This window comes from Hemitrygon akajei, chromosome 8, assembly GCF_048418815.1.
Source record: "Hemitrygon akajei chromosome 8, sHemAka1.3, whole genome shotgun sequence".
Classification (NCBI taxonomy): Eukaryota; Metazoa; Chordata; class Chondrichthyes; order Myliobatiformes; family Dasyatidae; genus Hemitrygon; species Hemitrygon akajei.
This window is the reverse complement of record NC_133131.1, coordinates 102,746,978-102,766,331: the sequence shown is the minus strand read 5'-3', so window position 1 is coordinate 102,766,331 and position 19,354 is coordinate 102,746,978. Positions and strand designations below refer to the sequence as shown.

Below are 19,354 nucleotides of genomic sequence, written 5' to 3'. Positions count from 1 at the left end.
GACCCTTAGAGCAGCCACAGTTTGAATGGACATCATTTTTAAAGTTCAAGGAGGAGATACGGTGAGTCTTCGGCTCAGAGCAGCAAGAATATGATCACCAACTGTGCTCTGCATGGCAGAGCAAAATGTGGTACTAGTTTGTGTAATGCCCTGGGTAAGACTTCTACTGCTATGCTGTGAGATTTTTATTTTATCAGTTTTCTGTAAAGTCGAGTGTCCTGCTGGTAAGAGTCTTCTGGCTTTGGCTAAAGATAAGGAGGTGTGTTGACCAAAGTAAGAATGTTGTGTCAGCCAGTCAGGACTGTCTGGGTACGAGTGCGTTGTGTGATGAACGATTCCAAGTAGGGAAACTCTACCTGTGGTTGGTGATGGGGATTCAGCGCCCTGAGTAAAGTGATACATCTAGCTACTACAGAAATAAGTCCAATGTTTATGTGCAGAATTAGATTAATTTAACTGCATGGACCCTTTTACCTTTCTTCTGTTAACTGACAAAGTTGAAAAATTGGTAAATACGCTTTATTTATAATTTTACACTAATGTATGAATTTTCATTTCTTTGGTGACCAATAATTGTCTGTGATCAATATTTACACAGCATTCACTAAAATCAATGTTCCTTAATCAGAACATCCCAACTTTCCTGATTGGCTGAACCCCAAATCTTAATGACTCTAGTTGTATATTCTTTATGTAAGGTGACCTTCTCACTGCTGAGTCACGTGGTTGTTAGCAGTGTTTACTAATGAGCCAAGTTTTGTATACAAACCCCAGTGAGAGGGCTACGTTTGTGGGGGCTCGCCTGGGATTCAGATACTTTGAATGCTGTTTTAGGATTGATTAAGTGGTTTATTTGTGTGTTTAAGCAGTGTTTAAACTAGTGTTTGTGGAAAGTAGGGTGCATTGTAAGTAAGGTACTTTATTATGGATGCCACAGGGATTAAGGTTTGGTGCAATTCGAAGAGGATATCGATATGCAATTCTTATGTTCTGAGCAGGGTGGATATTAGAATTTCCAATGAACTGCTACTTCAAGTGCTGAGTTCAATAAGAGTATTAGGGAAAATTATGCTGATTGAGTGACATTTTGATCAATCAGCTGGTAAGGATGTGGTGTTAGTCCAGGCTACCAGTGACGTGACTGAAGTTGTATTGCCCATTAAGATAGGGGAGCCTGGAGAGGCAGGCCTATGGGCAGCCCATTCTTTTAGATAAGGGGCGAATTTAGCTGAGGGTGAAGACTTTAAAGACATGTTGTTCTCATTTCTGTGGAATGAGGGAGAGGAGTTGTCTGATATGAAAGGTCAAATGAGCCCTTCAGCAGTTGATTTAAATTCTGAGCTGGTTTTGGATAAATCCAAATTGTACCCGTTGAAAGCTAAGATTATCATAGGCTAAGAGTGTTCTCTGGGGTCAAGCCTACTCCTGATTGGGAAGAATATGAGGCTTGGGCTGAGCAGATGTATCAGTTACTGGATGAGTGGCAGTATGAAGAAACAGAGACCGGTAGAGTTGACAAGGTCCAGATGCTGAGATTGTGAGGTCCTTAAGGGCGAAAATCCCGTCGATCATGTCTGTGAACTACATGCAAGCATTACAAAATGTTTTTGGCATGACAGGCAGCCCAGCTGATCTTGTGATGAAGTTTAGGCACACATTCCCAGAGGAAGGAGAAAAGCTGTCTGCCTACCTTTTCAGCTACGTTGCTTGTAAAGGGGCCATTCAGCTGGCTGAGATAAATCGATTAAGGATGGAGCAAGTTGTGAAGGGCGCACTGTCATGCGATGTGATTGCTCTACGCATTCGAATGTCTTATAAGATAAGGTCTCCCTCCCTTGTTTGTTGAGCTGCTCGGAGAATTAAGAGAGGAAGAAAATATGATGGTAGAGAGGGAGGCCTCCACCAGTTGGTCGAAGTCCTCAGCAGTAGCCTCTGATGCCAAGCAAGTGGAGATTTTGCAAGATGAAGTGAAAAACTTGCAAGTGGAGGTATCTCGGTTGATGTTAACTAGAGCTGCCGCTAAGCATAACAAGTCTGATAGGAAACCTGACCCATCCAAAACAGAGGGATGCTGCTGAAAGAGGTCTTTTGATGAGGGAAGCGACTGGTATTTTCTGTTACAGCTGTGGAGAGGATGGACACTTCAAGTGGGAGTGTAAAGAACAGGAAAAACTTCAGAAAGTAACCCAGCTTAAACAGTAAAGGTAGTCAGGAAACTTTGGAGGGACCCAGTAAGGGAAAAGTCTGACATCTCGAAGAGAACACAATCCAATCAGTGTTTCAAGGGAAATACTAAAGTGCAAAACCCTTGGACTGAAGATTTTGTGGGACCAAGCTCAGATGTATCCTTACGGACTGAGGGTTTTTATGTTTGAACTGTACTTGAAACAGATTCTCAAGTTATTTAACTTTACAGAACGTTTTACAACTGGGCAACACACACAAAATGGAGGAACTCAGCAGGCCAGGCAGCATCTAGGAAAAGAGTACAGTCAATGTTTGGGGCTGAAACCCTTCGGCAGGACTGGAGGAAAAAAAGCTGAGGAGTTGATTTAAAAGGTGGGGGGCAGGGGAGAGAGAAACACAAGGTGTTTGGTGAAATCTGAAGGGGGAGGGGATGAAATAAAGAGCTGGGAAGTAAATTGGTGAAAGAGACTGAAGGCCATGGAAGAAAGAACTGGAGGGAGCAGCACCAGAGGGAGGTGATAGGCAGGCAAGGAGATAACACGAGAGAAGGATAAGAGGATGGGAAATGGTGAAGGAGAGGGGTGTTGGGGGGCATTACCGGAAGTTCGAGAAAACAATGTTCATGCCATCAGGTTGGAGGCTACCCAATGGAATATAAGGTGGTGTTCCTCCAACCCAAGTGTGGCCTCATCACGACAGTGGAGGAGACCATGAATAGACATATCAGAATGGGAAGTGGAGTTAAAATGGGTGGCCATTGGGAGATCCTGCCTTCTCAGGTAGATGCTCGGCAAAGTGGTCTCCAGATCTACGTCAGGTCTCACTGATATACAGGAGGCCACGCCGGGAACACTACACACAGTATATAACCCCAACAGACTCACAGGTGAAGTATCGCCTCACCTGGAAGGACTGCTTAGGGCCCTGAATGATAGTGAGGGAGCAGGTGTAGGGGTAGGTGTAGCATTTGTATCGCTTGCAAGGATATGCTTGGTGGTGGGATCCCATTGGAGTTGGTGGAAGTTTCAGAGAATTAGGTGCTGGACACCGAGACTGGTGGGGTAATGGGTGAGGACAAGAGGAACCCTATCCCTGGTAGGGTGGCGGGTTGATGAGATAAAAGCAGACGTGCGTGAAATGGCAGGCATGCAGTTGAAGGCAGCATTGATGGTGGAGGAAGGGAAGCCAGTTCCTTTGAAAATGGAGGACATCTCCTTCATTCTAGAATGAAAAGCCTCATCCTGAGAGCAGATGTGGAATTGAGAGAAGGGGATGGTGTTTTTACATGAACTTTGAGCCTGGGATTGGATTATGTGCAAACGTAATTAAACTGGACAAGGTTCCTGTTTCTGAATTATATGAACAGCATTGAATTTTATTCAATCCAATTTGGCATTAGCTTTATCAGAGCAAGCTGTTATCGACTTTCTTCAGTTCTCTCTAACTCAACTTGATGACTTATTCTCTTCTTCATTCAATCAAACTGACGGTGTTACTTCAGTGGCTGAACAAAATTTGAGTATCAGTTGAGCAGTTATTCCACTGCAACCATTTCGATTATCTACTGAATAGACCAACTGGACTGTATTTCTGTGGGATCTGTGCAAAACAAAATCTACAAATGCGATGTCTATCAGAATTTGGGGAGATAGTATCAGCAGGAATTCAGAGAGATGGTACTAGTAGGATTTATACCAATTTAATTCATGCCAACAAGTGGATGGGTCAAATTTCCCACAGAAATATCTCCGTGTAAAGAACCAAGTCCTTGAAAAATAAGATTTCATTCAAATTAGATGTGATTTCTGTTCTTTCTTATTTTCTCTTCAAACATGTGCTGGTGATTTGGCTTTGTGAATCAGAGGATGTGTGAAGCTCTCTCGCATTTATTTTGATCTGACACTTTCAATTTGAACACTTTATCTAAAAAGCTTTGAAGTTGTTTCTGAAATGTAACAGGCAGAAAATAATTCCATTTAAAAACAGCATAGAAGTCAGTGAGCATAAGAAGTTAGCATGGTAATCTCAAATAGATTCATCTGAATGTCCAGAATAACTATTGCTGTCTGGAAAGAAATGTAGAAGACAATGACTCATGTTTGCTGTTTAATTACTTAGTGCCACAGAAGTGAGTACATTTCAAAATATCTCAAACTGGCAGTTCATAGCTTCACATATCAGGGTGAAATCCTTTAATACCTTCCCATAATTAATGGTTTACAACTTTCAGTACTTTGATTTTGGAATAAAGCAGTTAGTTGAAATGTTTGTGGCAGCCAACTTGTAATGAATTATTTATGATTAAGTTATGTCCATATTCCTGATGGACATTTGTTTTTAACCATAAGCAGTTTTTCTCAGTTACGAAGTGAAGGATATCTCCCTTTGTTTGCTATTATATTACCAAACTCTCTGCAAGTACTGTTGGAACTTACTGCATTAGCACTATTTCCAAAGCAGTTATAAATCAGTAAAAGCTCCTTTCAATTGACTTGGAGTACAGAAATAGCACATTTTATGTTAGTCAAGATCACCTGCTCTTGCTCAGCTCCTCACACTTCGGCAAATAATTGTAAGCTGGTGAAAAAAAATCACCTAGAACACTAGGATGACCTGCAGAATACTGAAAACTTGATTTTACATGTTTTATGTGCGTAAGTGCTGTAGTCAACAAGAATGGAGTGGCAGACTTTGATCAGGCTAACTTGAAGGACTCTTTGCCTAACTGCTAACAACACATCAGCTGCAATGCTAGAGATTCAACTCACTTGACCACTGCGTTACTACCATCAAAAACCCACACTATTCCAGACCCCTCCTTCAGTGTGGTAAGTTTGTCCACCTGGCTGCTGCTTCTGCCTATTAACAGAGACTGAAGAGCGCGGCACTGGTGGAGAGGACCACAAACAGCTGGACAACAGAAGCAAAGGAGAGAATATGGGATTGTTTCAGGTCAGTGGTCTGGACTACTGTCAAGGATTCGTCAGTAGACCTAAATGAATATACAACAGTCATCTCCAACCTTTTAAGGACATGTATGGACAAGTGTGTATCTACAATTACACTGACTTTTCCTCAGCCAGAAGTCCAGAATAAACAGGAAATTTATAATCTGTTGAGGGCTAATTCTGTGGCAATTTAGACTGGTGATTCGGAGTCTTGTAAGAAGTCTAGATTTGACCTCCAGAACACTATTGCGAGTGCACAGAGGCAGCTTTAGACTAAGCTGGAATCACAATTGGATGGTCAACAGTGATAGCAGAGCTTGCATGATATAACTTCCTTCAAAGAGAGATCAGATGCATTATTGGCAATGACCCATCACTGGTGGATGAGCTTAATGCCTTTTATTCATGCTTTGATAGGGAAAACCATGAGACACCCTATCTCCAGACGACAATTAATTTCATTCTGTGAGGCAAGCCTCTGGACACATTTCAAGATGGTGAATCCTTGAAAGAGGTCTGGTCCAAACGGTGTACCTGGCTGAGGACTATTTATAGAATATTCAACCTCTTCCATGTGTTGTCTAATGTTCCCACTTGCTTCAAAAAGCCTCAATTGTGCTAGTGCAGAAGTGTGGTGATCCTCCTCAATGACTACCTCAAGGTATTGTATATATCGACAATAATGAAATACTTCAAGAGGTTGGTTATGGTATGAATCAGTTTCTGACTCAGAAATGACCTGGATGCACTCCAATTTACCTATTGCCAGAAGGTCAAAAGCAGATCTCTCTGACTTGTCCAATGCTCTGTACCATGGAAACTCGTACATCAGACTGCTGTTCATTGACTGCAGCTTGGCTTTCAACACAATCATCCCATCCAAACTTATCATCATGTCTCAAGACTTGGGCTTCTGTACCTGCCTCTGCAACTGGCTCAAGTTCCTCATCAGCAGACTTCAATCCTTGCTGATTTCAATACAAGTGCACCTTAAGACTATGTACTTCCTCCCCGCTCTACTCCCTGCACACACTTGACTGTGTAGCTAACTGCAGCTCAAAAGTCATCTTCAAATTACTGATGACACTACTGTTGTTGGATGAATCACAGGTGACGATGAGTCAGTTTACTAGAGGTCATCTAGTTGAGTGGTGTCCAAAAACAACCTCTCTCATTCAGTGTCAGCAAAACTCAAGAGCTGATGGTTGACTTCAGGAAGGGGAAGGAGGGTGAACTTGCTCCAGTCTACATTGGGGATTCAGCAGTGGAGAGAGTCAAAAACTTTAAATTCCTGAGCCCAGAAACAGTTCAATGATAGGAAAAACATGCTAATGTCTTAGGAGGTTAAGGAGGCTTGGCTTGTTACTGAACACTCTTAACAAACTTCTACAGACATCCCATTGAAAGTATTCTAATTGGTTGCATCATGGTTTGGTACGACAGTTCAAATGCACAGGAACACATGAAGCTGCAGAGAGTGGTGGACCCTGCCCAATGCATCACAGACTCTCCTCACTGTTGAGGAAGTGCTGCCTCAAGAAGACTTCATCAGATATTCACTATCTGGGCCATGCCAACTTTTTGCAGCTATTATTGTGCAGAAGGTACAGTAGCTAGAAGTCCCACACCATCAGATTTAAGAACAGCTGCTTCCCTTCAACCATGCAGTTCTTGAAGTGACTGGCAAGGCGCTAATCAATACAGTTCAGCAACACAAAGATCACTTTGATCATTTTGCAATCAAGTGGTCTTTTGTTCTAATTGTGTTTCTTGTGAATAATTTATGCATAATTTGTTTTTTTTTGTGAATGATATGTGCCTGTGATGCTGCAGCAAGTAAGGTTTTCATTGTACTTGTGCAGGTTGCAATAAACTCAACTGAGTTTGACTTTCATCCTGTGAGGATGTGGATGGTCCCAAATTTTGTGGATTTGTTTAGAACATACATATAACAGTAAAGCACAGGAACAGGCCTTTTGGCCCACTATGTTGTGCTGAATTAAATTTGTAATAGAGTGGCTAACTAACCTCCTTTGCCTACACAATATTAATATTATTCCATTTTCCTCATGTTCCTGTCTCTAAAAATCTCTTAAAGTCTCTAATGTTACTGCCTCCATCACCACCCCAAGCAGTGCATTCAGGCACCCACTATATATTAAAAAAAAATTCAAAAACCTTACCCCCTCACTTGTCTTTTGAAATTAACTCTTCTCACCTTAAATGCATGTCCACTGGCATTAGACATTTCAGCTCTTGGCAAAAGATATTATCTGTCTTCTCTATCTATGCCTCCCAAAATCTTATAAACCTCTATCAGATTTCTCCTCAGCTTCCACAGGTCCAGAGAAAACACAAGTTTGTCCAACCTCTCATTACATCACATGCCTTCTAATCCAGGCAAAATCCTGGTAAACCTCTTTTGCACCCTGTCCAGAGCCTCAACACCCTTCCTACAATGGGGAAATCAGAACTGTATGCAATATTTCCAATGCAGCCTAATTAGAGTTTATAACTTTATGACTTTTGAACTCATTGCCTCAACTAATAAAGGAAAGCATGCTATATACTTTCATAACTACCCTCCAAACCTGTGTAGCCACTTTCAGGGAGCTACGAACTTGGACCAAGATCCCCCTGCTCATCAACACTGTTAAGGATCTTGCTGTTAGCAGTGTAATACCTCTTTGCATTTGACCTACCAAGGTGTAAAAATTCACATTTGACCAGGTTAAACTCTATCTGCCTTTTCTCCACCCATACCTGCAACTGATCTACACCATAAGACATGGGAGCAGAATTGGTCCATCCCATCATGGCTAATTTGTTATTGCTCTCAACCTCACCTCCTGCCTTTTCCTTGTAACGTTTGATGCCTTGATTAATCAAAAACCTATCAACCTCTGCTTTAAATATACTCAATGACTTGCCCTCCATAGCCATTCATGGCAACTAATTCTGTAGATTCACCATCCTCTGACTAAAGAAATTTATCCTCATCTCTGTTCTGAATGGGCATCACTGTATTCTGAGATGGTGCCCTCTGGTTTTAGACACATCTACTATCAGAAGTATCCTCTCCACATCCACTCTAGGCCTTTCAACATTTGATACATTTCAATGAGATTTCTCTGTTCTTCTCAACTCCAGTAAGTATCTATATCCCATTGTTTTCTTTGCCAGTCTTCCATGCTATCTACAACACTACCAATCTTCGTATTACTTGCAAAGTTACTAACCCACTCATCTACATTTTCATCCAGGTCATTTATTTACGTCACATACACCACTAATCACAGACTTCCAGCTAGAATTCAGTCCCTTTGACCACTACCCTCTATCTTCTGTGGGCAATGTCTGAATCCAAATGGCCAATTCACCATGGATCCTATGCATCTTGATATTCTGGATGAGCCTCCAATGAGGGACCTTGTCAAATGCCTTACTAAAATCCATGCAAATAACATCCACAGCTCTACTTTTATCAATCACCCTTGCCCACACAAAGGCAGGCTGGCTCTCCCTAATTAGGCCAGAGGTTTCCATATGCTCATAAATCCTATCCCTAAGAATTCTCTCCAGTAACTTGCCTACTACGACATGAGACTAACCAGTCTGTAGTTTTCAGGATTATTCCTTGTTCCCTTCTTAAATAATGGAACAACATTAGCTATTCACTGGTCTTCCAGGACCTTTCCTGTGGCTAGACTGGACACAAAGATATTGGTCAAGGCTCCAGCAATCTCATCTTTTGCTTCTTTCAATAACCTATATATCCCATCAGGCCCTGGGTATTTATCCACCTTAATGCTCCTTAAGAGACCCAACACTGCCACCGCCTTTGCCTCAAAATGCCCTAGCATATTAATATGTTCAGCACTGATTTCTATATCCTCCACATCCTTTTTCTCTTGTAAGTACTGATGTGAAGTGTTCATTAAGGACCTCACCCATATCCTCCACATCCAAGCAAATGTTCCCTCCTTTATCCTCGTGTTATCTTCTTACTCTTGATGTATGCATAGATTGCCTTTGGATTCTTTTTAATTATACTTGGCAAGGATTTTCATGGCCCTCCTGGCTTTCCTAATTCTCTTCTTGAGTTCTTTTCTGGCTTCTATTTCATCCTCAAGGGCTCTGTTTGATTCTAGCTTCCTAAACTTCATATACTTTTCATACATCATACAATGACATCCAAGGTTCTCCTACTTTGCCATCCCTGTCCTTCCTTTTGAGTGGAACATACCCGTCCTGTACTCTGTGCAGTTGATCTTGAAACACCCTCCGAATGTCAAATGTGGACTTGCCCAAAAACAGCTGTTCCTAATTAACTTCCTCTCATACCTGCCTCATGCTCTCACATTTTACCTTGCTCCAATTTAATACACGCACAAGGTCCATACTTAGCTTTATCTATACTTGTATTTATTTGTGTCTTGTTCACCTTTGACTTTCTTGTAATTGTTCCTTGCATGTTAAAAAGAGAAAAACAATATATGGCACCAAAGGGACAACAAAATTATTGAATTATCATAGAAAAGAATCTGATATGCTTAGTATCCTTTAGGGAAGGAAACATGCCATTCTTATTTAGTCTGGTCAATCCGTGATTGGCTCTGTAATGTTTCTCAAGAACCCCAGTAATGAACAAATTTGACAGCATTGATTATATCTTAAGAATTATTTTTTGAACAACAGCTATTGGGGTCATTCCTCAGGAGTTAAATAGCTATCCTATTTTACACCGTGTAAATAAATCATATATAACTGATGCTACTTCCATGACTTCGTGCAGTGCTAACAGCACACAACAGCCGACCATACTGCACCAGTTTGGATCTTTTTGCTTGTTTTACAGGTTAAGAAGTGGCCTGTTGGAAAACACGGGCTACTGTATGACCGTGTCTGGATGATTGCCAACCACAATGGTATCTGTCTTAGTCAAAAGCAGGAACCCAGGCTGTGTCTGATTCATCCATTCCTGGACCTGGAACAAGGAATCATGACCATCAGTGCAGAAGGTTAGCAACGATAACATTTCTTGGGATCTTTAATCTTTATTGTTGGGAAAAGCCAGTTCAAATACTGGAAACTTGTTCTGTTTTCCTTCAGATTTTTTGTTCTAATTAACTCACTTAAGTTGGTGGGTGTGTGTGTTGGGGGGGGGGGGAGGGGGAAGAAGAACATAATACTTTTTCCACTTAGGGTTATAGGGTTGTTACTGAATGAGGAACTTAGTATTCGGTGATACGAGATGGACCTTGCAGGGAATGTTAAGGAAAATCCCAAGATGTTCGATAGCTATTTTAACAGTAAAAATGATGGCTGGGGAGAGAATAGGTCCCCTTAGGGCCATCAATGTCCTGAGCCACAGAAACTAGATTCAAAATTAGCCCAGAGGTAAAAAGCAGAGGATGGTGATTGAATATTGTTACTCAGAGTGGAAGCTAGTAAGAGACTGGTGAGGGATTAGCTTTATTTGTCATGTATATTAGAACACAGTGAATTGCATTGTTTTACATCAAATCAGTAATTGAATTGATTTTATTACTTATATCCTTCAGATACAGGAGGAGTAAAAATCTTTACACTGTATCTCCGTTCAAATGTGCAATGTGCAGGACAGCCCATAAGTGTCAGCATGCTTCCGGCACCAACCTAGTACGCCCACAACTCACTAACCCTAACCATATGTATTTGGAATGAGGGAGGAAAACTGGAGGACCTGGAGGAAACCCATATATTCACAAGAAGAATGTGCAAACTTCTAGATAGAGATGGGAATCAAACCCTGATTTAGCTCTGTAAAGTGATGTGCTAATGACTACACTACCATGTCTCTTTGGTTGCAGGAATCAGAGTTGAGACCCTTGTTGTTATTTAAATAAATATTTTGAATGTGAATACGAAAAGCTTTGTTAGTAAGTTTGCAGATGACACAAAATTAGAGACATTTATTGATGGTGAAAGTTATTGTAGGTTGCAGGGGGATCTTGATCAGTTAGGGAAGTGGGCCAAGGTGTGGCCTGAGTGTGAAGTGATGCATTTTGGAAAGTGGACCAGCATAGGACTTAGTAGGTCAGTAGGGAGTGTAAAGGAACAGAGGGACTGAGGTAAACAAGTTCCTTGGAATATGGGACATTGAGGGTCAACCTTACTGAAATACTTAAGATTATGAAAGGCATTGATAAGGTCAATGGTAACTGTCTTTTCTCCAGGATAGGAGAGACCAGTTCTTTCTTTCCTATACAGTTTTGATGTCCATCTATAGTTAAAGCATCTTGACATTGCACAATCTAGATTTATTAAATGAGTTTCATTATGGACAAAATTTTTTTTTTTTTTTTTTCCTGAGTCTCACAGAAGGACCAGGATTTATTATTGGTGTATGTGTTTTGTAAAGGATTTGGACTACTTTTTAAAAAAAAAATACATCAAATTGTAACTGGATGAAGATTTACAGCTGACTACAATTTTGCATTCAACAGATCATTCTCCACGATTTTTGCCACCTTCAAGGACATTCCAGTTGCAGAATCATCTTTCCCTTGCCTCTTCTCTCAGCATTTCACAGGGATTATCCCCTTTGGGACTCTGCTGGTCCATTCTTCTGTTCCCCCCAACCACTCCTTTCTAATGGCACTTTCCCTGGCAAAAGCAGCCAATGCATTTGTTCTTTCCTCTTCACCTCCCAGTGTCACAGTGTGATTTCTGTACATTGGAGAAACCAAAGAAGATTGAATGACTGTTTTGCAGAGTACCTGTGTTAATTCTGCAGGGGCAATCCTGAACTCTAGATTTACCCATCATAGACATCTCCCCTCCCCTATTCTCTCCATAGTTTAACCAAATTCTCTTTCTGAGTTCCAATGAAGGATCTTCAACCTGAAATGTTAATTCTGTTTCTCTTCACACAGATGCTGCTGACCTGCTGAGTATTTCCTGCATTTTCTGTTTTTTATTTTGGATATCTGGCATCTGCAGTTACATTTTACCAAAGTGCATAGCCATGCATTTTCCAACATTGTTTTGCATTAGGGGAATGGGCAAGAAATACAATGTTAGAAAATGCATGGTCATGCGCTTTGTTAGAAGAAATAAATGAGCAGACTATTTTCTAAATGGAGATAAAATCCAAAACTCTGAGATGCAAAGGGACTTGGAAGTCCTTATGCAGAGCACCCCATAGGTTAACTTGCAGGTTGAGTTGGTGGTGAGGAAGGCAAATGCAATGTTAGCATTCATTTCAAGAGGTCTAGAATATAAGAGTAGGGATCAATTTTGAGATTTTATAAGGCACTGGTGAGGTCTTGCCTTAAGTATTAATTGTTTTGGGCTCCTCATCTAAGAAAAGATGTGCTGGCATTGGAGAGGGTTCCGAGGAAGTTCACAAGGATGATTCCAAGAATGAAGGGGTTATCATATGAGGAACATTTGATGTCTCTGGGCCTGTACTCACTGGTATTTAGAAGGATGCGGGGCGATCTGCTTGAAACCTTTCGAATGTTGAAAGGCCTAAACAGAGTAGGTGTGGAAAAGATGTTTCCCATGGTGGCAGAGTCTAGGACAAGAGGGCACAGCCTCACAACAGAGGGGCATCCATTTAAAACAGATGCAGAGAAATTGAATGGCGGAGTAGACGATGGCCAAATGGCCTAATTCTGCTCCTATGTCTTATGGTCTTATTTTTGTTTCGTTTATATATTTCTGAGTTGGCTCATAGTGGGGTGTGTCAGGAATGGACAGGAGGAGGAGTATAGGAAACTGATACAGGACTTTGTGATATGGTGCAACTCAAACTACCTGCGTCTCAATATCACCAAGACCAAGGAGATGGTGGTGGACTTTAGGAGATCTAGGCCTCATATGGAGCCAGTGATCATTAATGGAGAATGTGTGGAGCAGGTTAAGACCTACAAGTATCTGGGAGTACAGTTAGACGAGAAGCTAGACTGGACTGCCAACACAGATGCCTTGTGCAGGAAGGCACAGAGTCGACTGTACTTCCTTAGAAGGTTGGTGTCATTCAATGTCTGTAGTGAGATGCTGAAGATGTTCTATAGGTCAGTTGTGGAGAGCGCCCTCTTCTTTGTGGTGGCGTGTTGGGGAGGAAGCATTAAGAAGAGGGACGCCTCACGTCTTAATAAGCTGGTAAGGAAGGCGAGCTCTATCGTGGGCAAAGTACTGGAGAGTTTAACATTGGTAGCTGAGCGAAGGGCGCCGAGTAGGCTACGGTCAATTATGGAAAACTCTGAACATCCTCTACATAGCACCATCCAGAGACAGAGAAGCAGTTTCAGCGTCAGGTTACTATCGATGCAATGCTCCTCAGACAGGATGAAGAGGTCAATACTCCCCAATGCCATTAGGCTTTACAATTCAACCGCCAGGACTTAAGAACTTTTTAAAAGCTATTATTAATGCTTTTTGAGATAGTGATTTAGATGCATATCATATTTTTTACTGAGTTAAGTATTGTATGTAATTAGTTTTGCTACAACAAGTGTATGGGACATTGGAAAAAAAGTTGAATTTCCCCATGGGGATGAATAAAGTATCTATCTATCTATCTAATCCTTTTGATGTCACTTTCACATTAGCCAGATTGGTACTTCAAGAAGAAAGGTTTACAAAGCTGTCCAGAGAGATAAATGGGCTCTGGTCATTGTCATTCTATTGGTCACTGGACTTAAGGCCTAAATGTCCACCTGTCCTAGTGTTTGTTGGTATTCTAGAGATTATGGGAAAGGGATATCTAAGAGTTGCAAGTTGTCAACAGTAGCGTTCCACCAGCAGTGAGGTTATTCAGTGAGATTGACAACACTGTTAGGTACAGGAACCTGTTTTAGTGTGATGCTTTGCTTTCGCATAATTATTCCAATACAGCAATCCTTTTTAAATATGCATACTCTCTTGTTGGCTTCTCTGTATCGTTTATTTAGAGTGAAATGTTTATTTCAATTTATTTCTTTCCTTGTCTTTTTTTTTTTAAAAACATATGTCTTGCCACTTTACTGTCTTTTATTCTTACCCAAGTGGTTTTGTTCTATTTATTTTCCTGAATGCATAGATTTTATTCTCTTTCCCATTCCATTTCTGACAGAGTCTGCACTTAAACTGCCACCATCTGTTCTTTTCCACAGATTCTGCCTGATGTTTCCAATGTCTTTTAACCTTTCAAATTTTCAGCATCTATGGCATTTTACAAAGTTCCCCACCAAAATAAAACTGATGGGCATAGGTTGGGAGAGAAAAGCATTTCCTTGCAAAGTAACAATTCTTCGATCTGTTGAAAATTATGTGTTCCAAAGTAATTTACTTTCTCGGACCACTGAACAAAGCACTCTTCCTTAACCAACTTTTATTAAAAGCTGCAAAGAGCAATGGGAACTTCCAGGGTTAGCAGCTGCTAATTACTGAATGTCAATCACCAGCAGAATAATTAGCAGCAGAGTACAGATATGTTTTTAAGCAGAATTCTACTTTTACATGAGCATACCAAACAAATAGCCAGGAGCAATGAGTTTGGAATGAATTACAGATACATAGCCAAGGTATTGAAACTAAACGTCACTCATGAGTTAAAAGTTAGATCTGGAGACAGCTATAATATTTCTACTGACTCATTAGACAGTAAGTCCATAGTTAAGCTCACAGTCAAAACAAAAGTTTATTCAGGGCATTGTAAAGTATGGCAGAAAATACAGGAGATAGATTGTTTCTGAGATACAAAAACCACCAACATTCCACGGTCAAAATCACCTAGATCACATTTCTTCCCCATTCTGATGTTTAGTCTGAACAACAACTGAACTTTCAAAGGTACAATTGTACATGTCAGAGGAATGTATACAATATACATTCTGAAATGCTTCTTGTTCGCAACCATCCACAAAAACAGAGGAGTGCCCCAAAGAATGAATGACAGTTGAATGTTAGAACCCCAAATTTCCTCCCCAGCTCCCCCTCCACGTGTAAGTGGCAGCAAGCGACAATCCCCCTTCCTCCTACCAGCAAAAAAAAGCATCAGCACCACCACCAAGCACTCAAGTATGAGCAAAATAATAACAAAGAAGCAGACTTGCTTTTACCCCAAAAACCACGTTTCACCCAGTATTCGACATACCACAGGTTTTCTCTCTCCCTACTATGGGAGAAAGAGGTGTCCCCGTTTCACACCGGGAGGGGAGACATAGTCAGCGTATAACTCCAGGTCAGGATCTTAAAAAGAACCCTGAAAGGGAAAAATAGAGATATTAAAGATGGAAATAGAGCTGTTTCCGTAGATGCAAGCAAAGGAGTCGTCATTAGGCACCATTAACCCTACTAAGCTTCGGCTTTAGACTGTCTACAAACAAGAAAATTTGCAGATGCTGGAGATAGGAGTAACATGCACAAATTGCTGAAGGGACTCAGCAGGCCAGGCAGGATCTAGGAAACGAGTACAAAACCCTTTAGCAGGACTATGTCTACATACGTTTATGTTTCAATAGGTACATTTAATGTCAGAGAAATGTATATAATATATATCCTGAAAGTTTTTTTCTTCGCAAACATCCAGGAAAATAGAGGAGTTCCCTAAAGAATGAATGACAATTAAATGTTAGAACCCCAAAGTCCCCCCAGTTCCCCTCCTATGCATAAGCATCAGCAAAGCAACAACACTCCCTCCCCACCAGCAAAAAAGCTTTCACTGAGCACTCCAGCATGCAGCAAAGCATGCAATAAAGACACAGACTTGCAGTACTCCAAAGACTACTCATTCACCCGGTATTCGACATACTACAGGCTCTCTCTCTCCTTAATAAGGGAAAAAGAGGTGTCCCCGTTTCATAGCGAGAGGGAAGACATAACCAAACAACTTTCTAATTTATGGTGTTAAGAGTCTGTTGTGTCACTTTTTCTGAGCTTTGTGCCCAAAGGTCTCAGGTCTCCAGGCACACAGCAGCCAACTCACTGTTTTCGATTTCCATGTACTCCCACAACACACCAGGCAGCGGCACCGACCTCGAATCCACCCGCCTCCAGAGCCACGAAAATCCGGCACCCTGAAGGCGCGCTAGTGTTCCAGGCTGCAACCTTGGCATATCGAAAAGCAACCAGTCATAAAGCCCTGAGAGTGGGTCCCATTTCAGCAAAGAACCAAATTTAGCATGTAACTCCTGGTCAGGGTCTTCAAAAGAACCCTGAAAAGGAATAAAAGAGATATTAAATATATATAGAACTGTTTCTGAACATGCAAGCAACGAAGTCACTGTTAGGCACCATCATCTGAAGCTCTACTTGTGTATTGTTGCTGTCACATGATTGGCTGATTAGATATTTGCATTAACGAGCAGGTGTACCTAATGAAGTGGCCATTGTGTTTGATTCATTAAATTCAGATTTTTCCAGGCATTGCAGTGGCTCTCATTGCCTCTAAACGCAGCAATCTGTGTTGAATTTGAATAACTGAGACACTTCCTGCATTTGAGTGCTCCTACAATGTAACAATGTTTGGAAGTTCCTACATGATGCAGGTATTGCAGGCAATAAATTTCAGCTGCCCATCTATGATTTATGAAACTTTTCATGACCCTAATCCTCTAGGTACATGTGATATTAAAATGTAACCCTAATTCCATTGGCCCTATTTTTACCATCTTACCTACCCAGTTCCAGCTATCATTTTAAATTAGTCTATTCAATTCTCCTTTGTAAAATAAGAAGCAAAAGTAATTAAACAGGTAAAAGAGTGTTCCTTATGTTCACAGTAATCTTTATACATTTAGTCCTGCACAAATTTGGTATGCAATGTATCAGCAGATATTCCGTAGCCAGACAGCAGTCTGGCGGCATCTACATGAAGACAAAATGTTTGGAGTGAATGAATGTTCATTATAGCCTCTCATCAGCATATTTTGATTAAAGGCCCTCTGTCTGTGAACACAAACTTCATTTCACTCTCTGTGGATGCTGCCTGACCTGCTATGTACTTCCAGCATTTTAAGTTTTCATTTCCAATGTCTGCATATATTTCTGTAATGAAGAATGTGGCTGGTAAGGACATCATCTTGAGATAATGTCAAAAGTGACTTTGGAAGGACTGTGAAGTAAATCTTTGACATATCAGATCATTAATGGCTAATGTGCTTCACTTCTTCAGGAATGGATGCTATAACGGTGCCTTTGGAAGAAGAAGCTGGAGAAGAATGTGCACTTCAGTTCTGTCAAACTAAAGTCTGTGGAGACCGGTGAGTAGCCAAGACAAACCTGCACAATCTAGAATGTGGTTATCATAAGTCAGATTTATGCTATTTGCAATTGAGAATAGAACTTGGATGATCTCAGTCAATGGGGCAAGCTGGACTACTATTGAATTACTTGATTAGCACATTGGACATTGAGTGTGAACATGCTGTTGCAAAACTGACATTAAAGAAATATAACTTGAAATGATTTTGAGGATGAAATTGTGACTTTAATGAAAACAGGAAATGCTTTTTGATACATATTTAATATCCTCCCAATGAAATCTATTGGCGAAGGTTTCCAGTGATGTCATCGTCGAGAATGGCAACTTAAGTCACTAGCTCCTCCGGAAAAATGCATATTAAGCCCCGTTAACCCATCAAATATAATATTTCTTGAAATATTTGAACTGAAAAGAGGAGCAAGAATGGGGAGAAGAAATGGAAATAAAAAAAACGACACTGCAGAGCCTGCGTCCGAGAGGAGTTCAGCAAGCGGCTCTCCTACCCAACCGCGTGCTAGCGAGGCGGCTGCTGGGCCTCATTCAGTCAAAGCAGCGAATGTCTTAGAAATCCTGAAAGAAATAATGGAGGTCGGTCCATAAAGATATAAAGCAGCAGCTCCGTGATATTAAGGCAGAGCTCGCCAGTGTTAATCAAAAAATAGCGGTGGCAGACACTCGAATTGAGAAGGTGGAAGATCGCGTTCAAAACGTGGAATAGATACTGAGCAAGACAATAAAAATAATACATCACCAAGAAGGTAAACTGCTTGACCTGGAGGGAAGATCACGGCGGAAAAGTATCAGAATCTACAACATTCCCGAAGGAGCGGAGGGCTTGTCCATGACGGAGTTTGTCGGAAAGTTACTGCGGGACGTGCTGGATCTGCCCCCGGCTATGAAGCTGGAAGTCGAAAGAGCCCACCGCACGTTAGTCCCAAAACCTACCCAGGATAGAAAGCCACGCTCAATAATAATTAAATTCCTTCAGTACAGCACCAAGGCAGAGATTCTACGAAGGGCCTGGGGTAAGAAGAGAGTGTTTTTAGAGGATAAATTAATATGTTTCGACCAAGATTACCCCCCCCCCCCGCGATCCTCCAGAAACACAAAGAATACTCCGAAGTAAAGCGAGTACTAAAGCAAGATAAGATTAGATTTCAAACTCTGTACCCTACTAACTTCGAGTGTTTTATGACAACGGGACGCGGTTGTACCAGACAGTGGAAGAGGCGACTACAGACATGAAGGCCAGAGGGTTGCCCGTCAGCGTGACCAAAACGAGTGAAAGCCTGACTGAAGAATTATCCCGCTCCACTTGGGAAATAATGCGAGAAACGAGAAGGCAGGAGACGGAAGGAGGCCGAGAGAAATATGTCAGGAAGAGACCGGGAGTTTCCCAAAGACAGTCCTCACCCCCTTCAGAAGAGCCATAAGGTTTGGGTAACTTTAAAAATGTTGAGAAGCTAAAGGGAAGCAAAAGTGCACGGTGATATACCTATCTCGAGAAATACTTATTATAATGTGGATTTTATATTACTTAGTTGTTATTCTTTATTCGCTCACTTACTCCTTTTTCCCCACCAAAATGAGAATATATATATGTGTGCATATATGTGTAATGTGTGTGTGTGTGTGTGTGTGTGTATATGTGTGTATATATAGGAGGAGTACACAGGAAAATCTTTTCTGTGTAATGGATTTGTTCACTGACTTTTATGAATACTGCAATGGGGGCCCTCAACTCACAAGTGGGAGAGGTTATCCCAAACAGCTAGACATTTCCTCTAGCTCAATGCAGGGTCATCTACTAGAGACCTCAGCCTTAGAATCACACGTTTGTTGCCATTTTTGTTATTATTTGCGTTTCTTGGTTCTTATTTGTTCAGGGAGTAATACAGATGCTAAGGACAAGGTAAAATTCATTTCTTTTAATGTAAATGGCTATTAAATCCAATCAAACGTAAGAGAATTTTATCCAAAATGA

At 41.1% G+C, this 19,354-nt stretch overlaps 1 protein-coding gene across 4 annotated transcripts in view; it reads left to right on the top strand.

The window, feature by feature from the left end:
• The window catches only part of mocos (molybdenum cofactor sulfurase), a 135,750-nt gene that overhangs the window by 87,590 nt on the left and 28,806 nt on the right, over positions 1 to 19,354 (top strand). For all 4 annotated transcript variants that reach the window (XM_073054297.1, XM_073054296.1, XM_073054298.1 and 1 more), the window contains 2 exons: positions 9,994 to 10,156; positions 17,281 to 17,368. In XM_073054297.1, the coding sequence (XP_072910398.1) occupies positions 9,994 to 10,156; positions 17,281 to 17,368 (251 nt within the window). The remainder of the gene's footprint in view (positions 1 to 9,993; positions 10,157 to 17,280; positions 17,369 to 19,354) is intronic.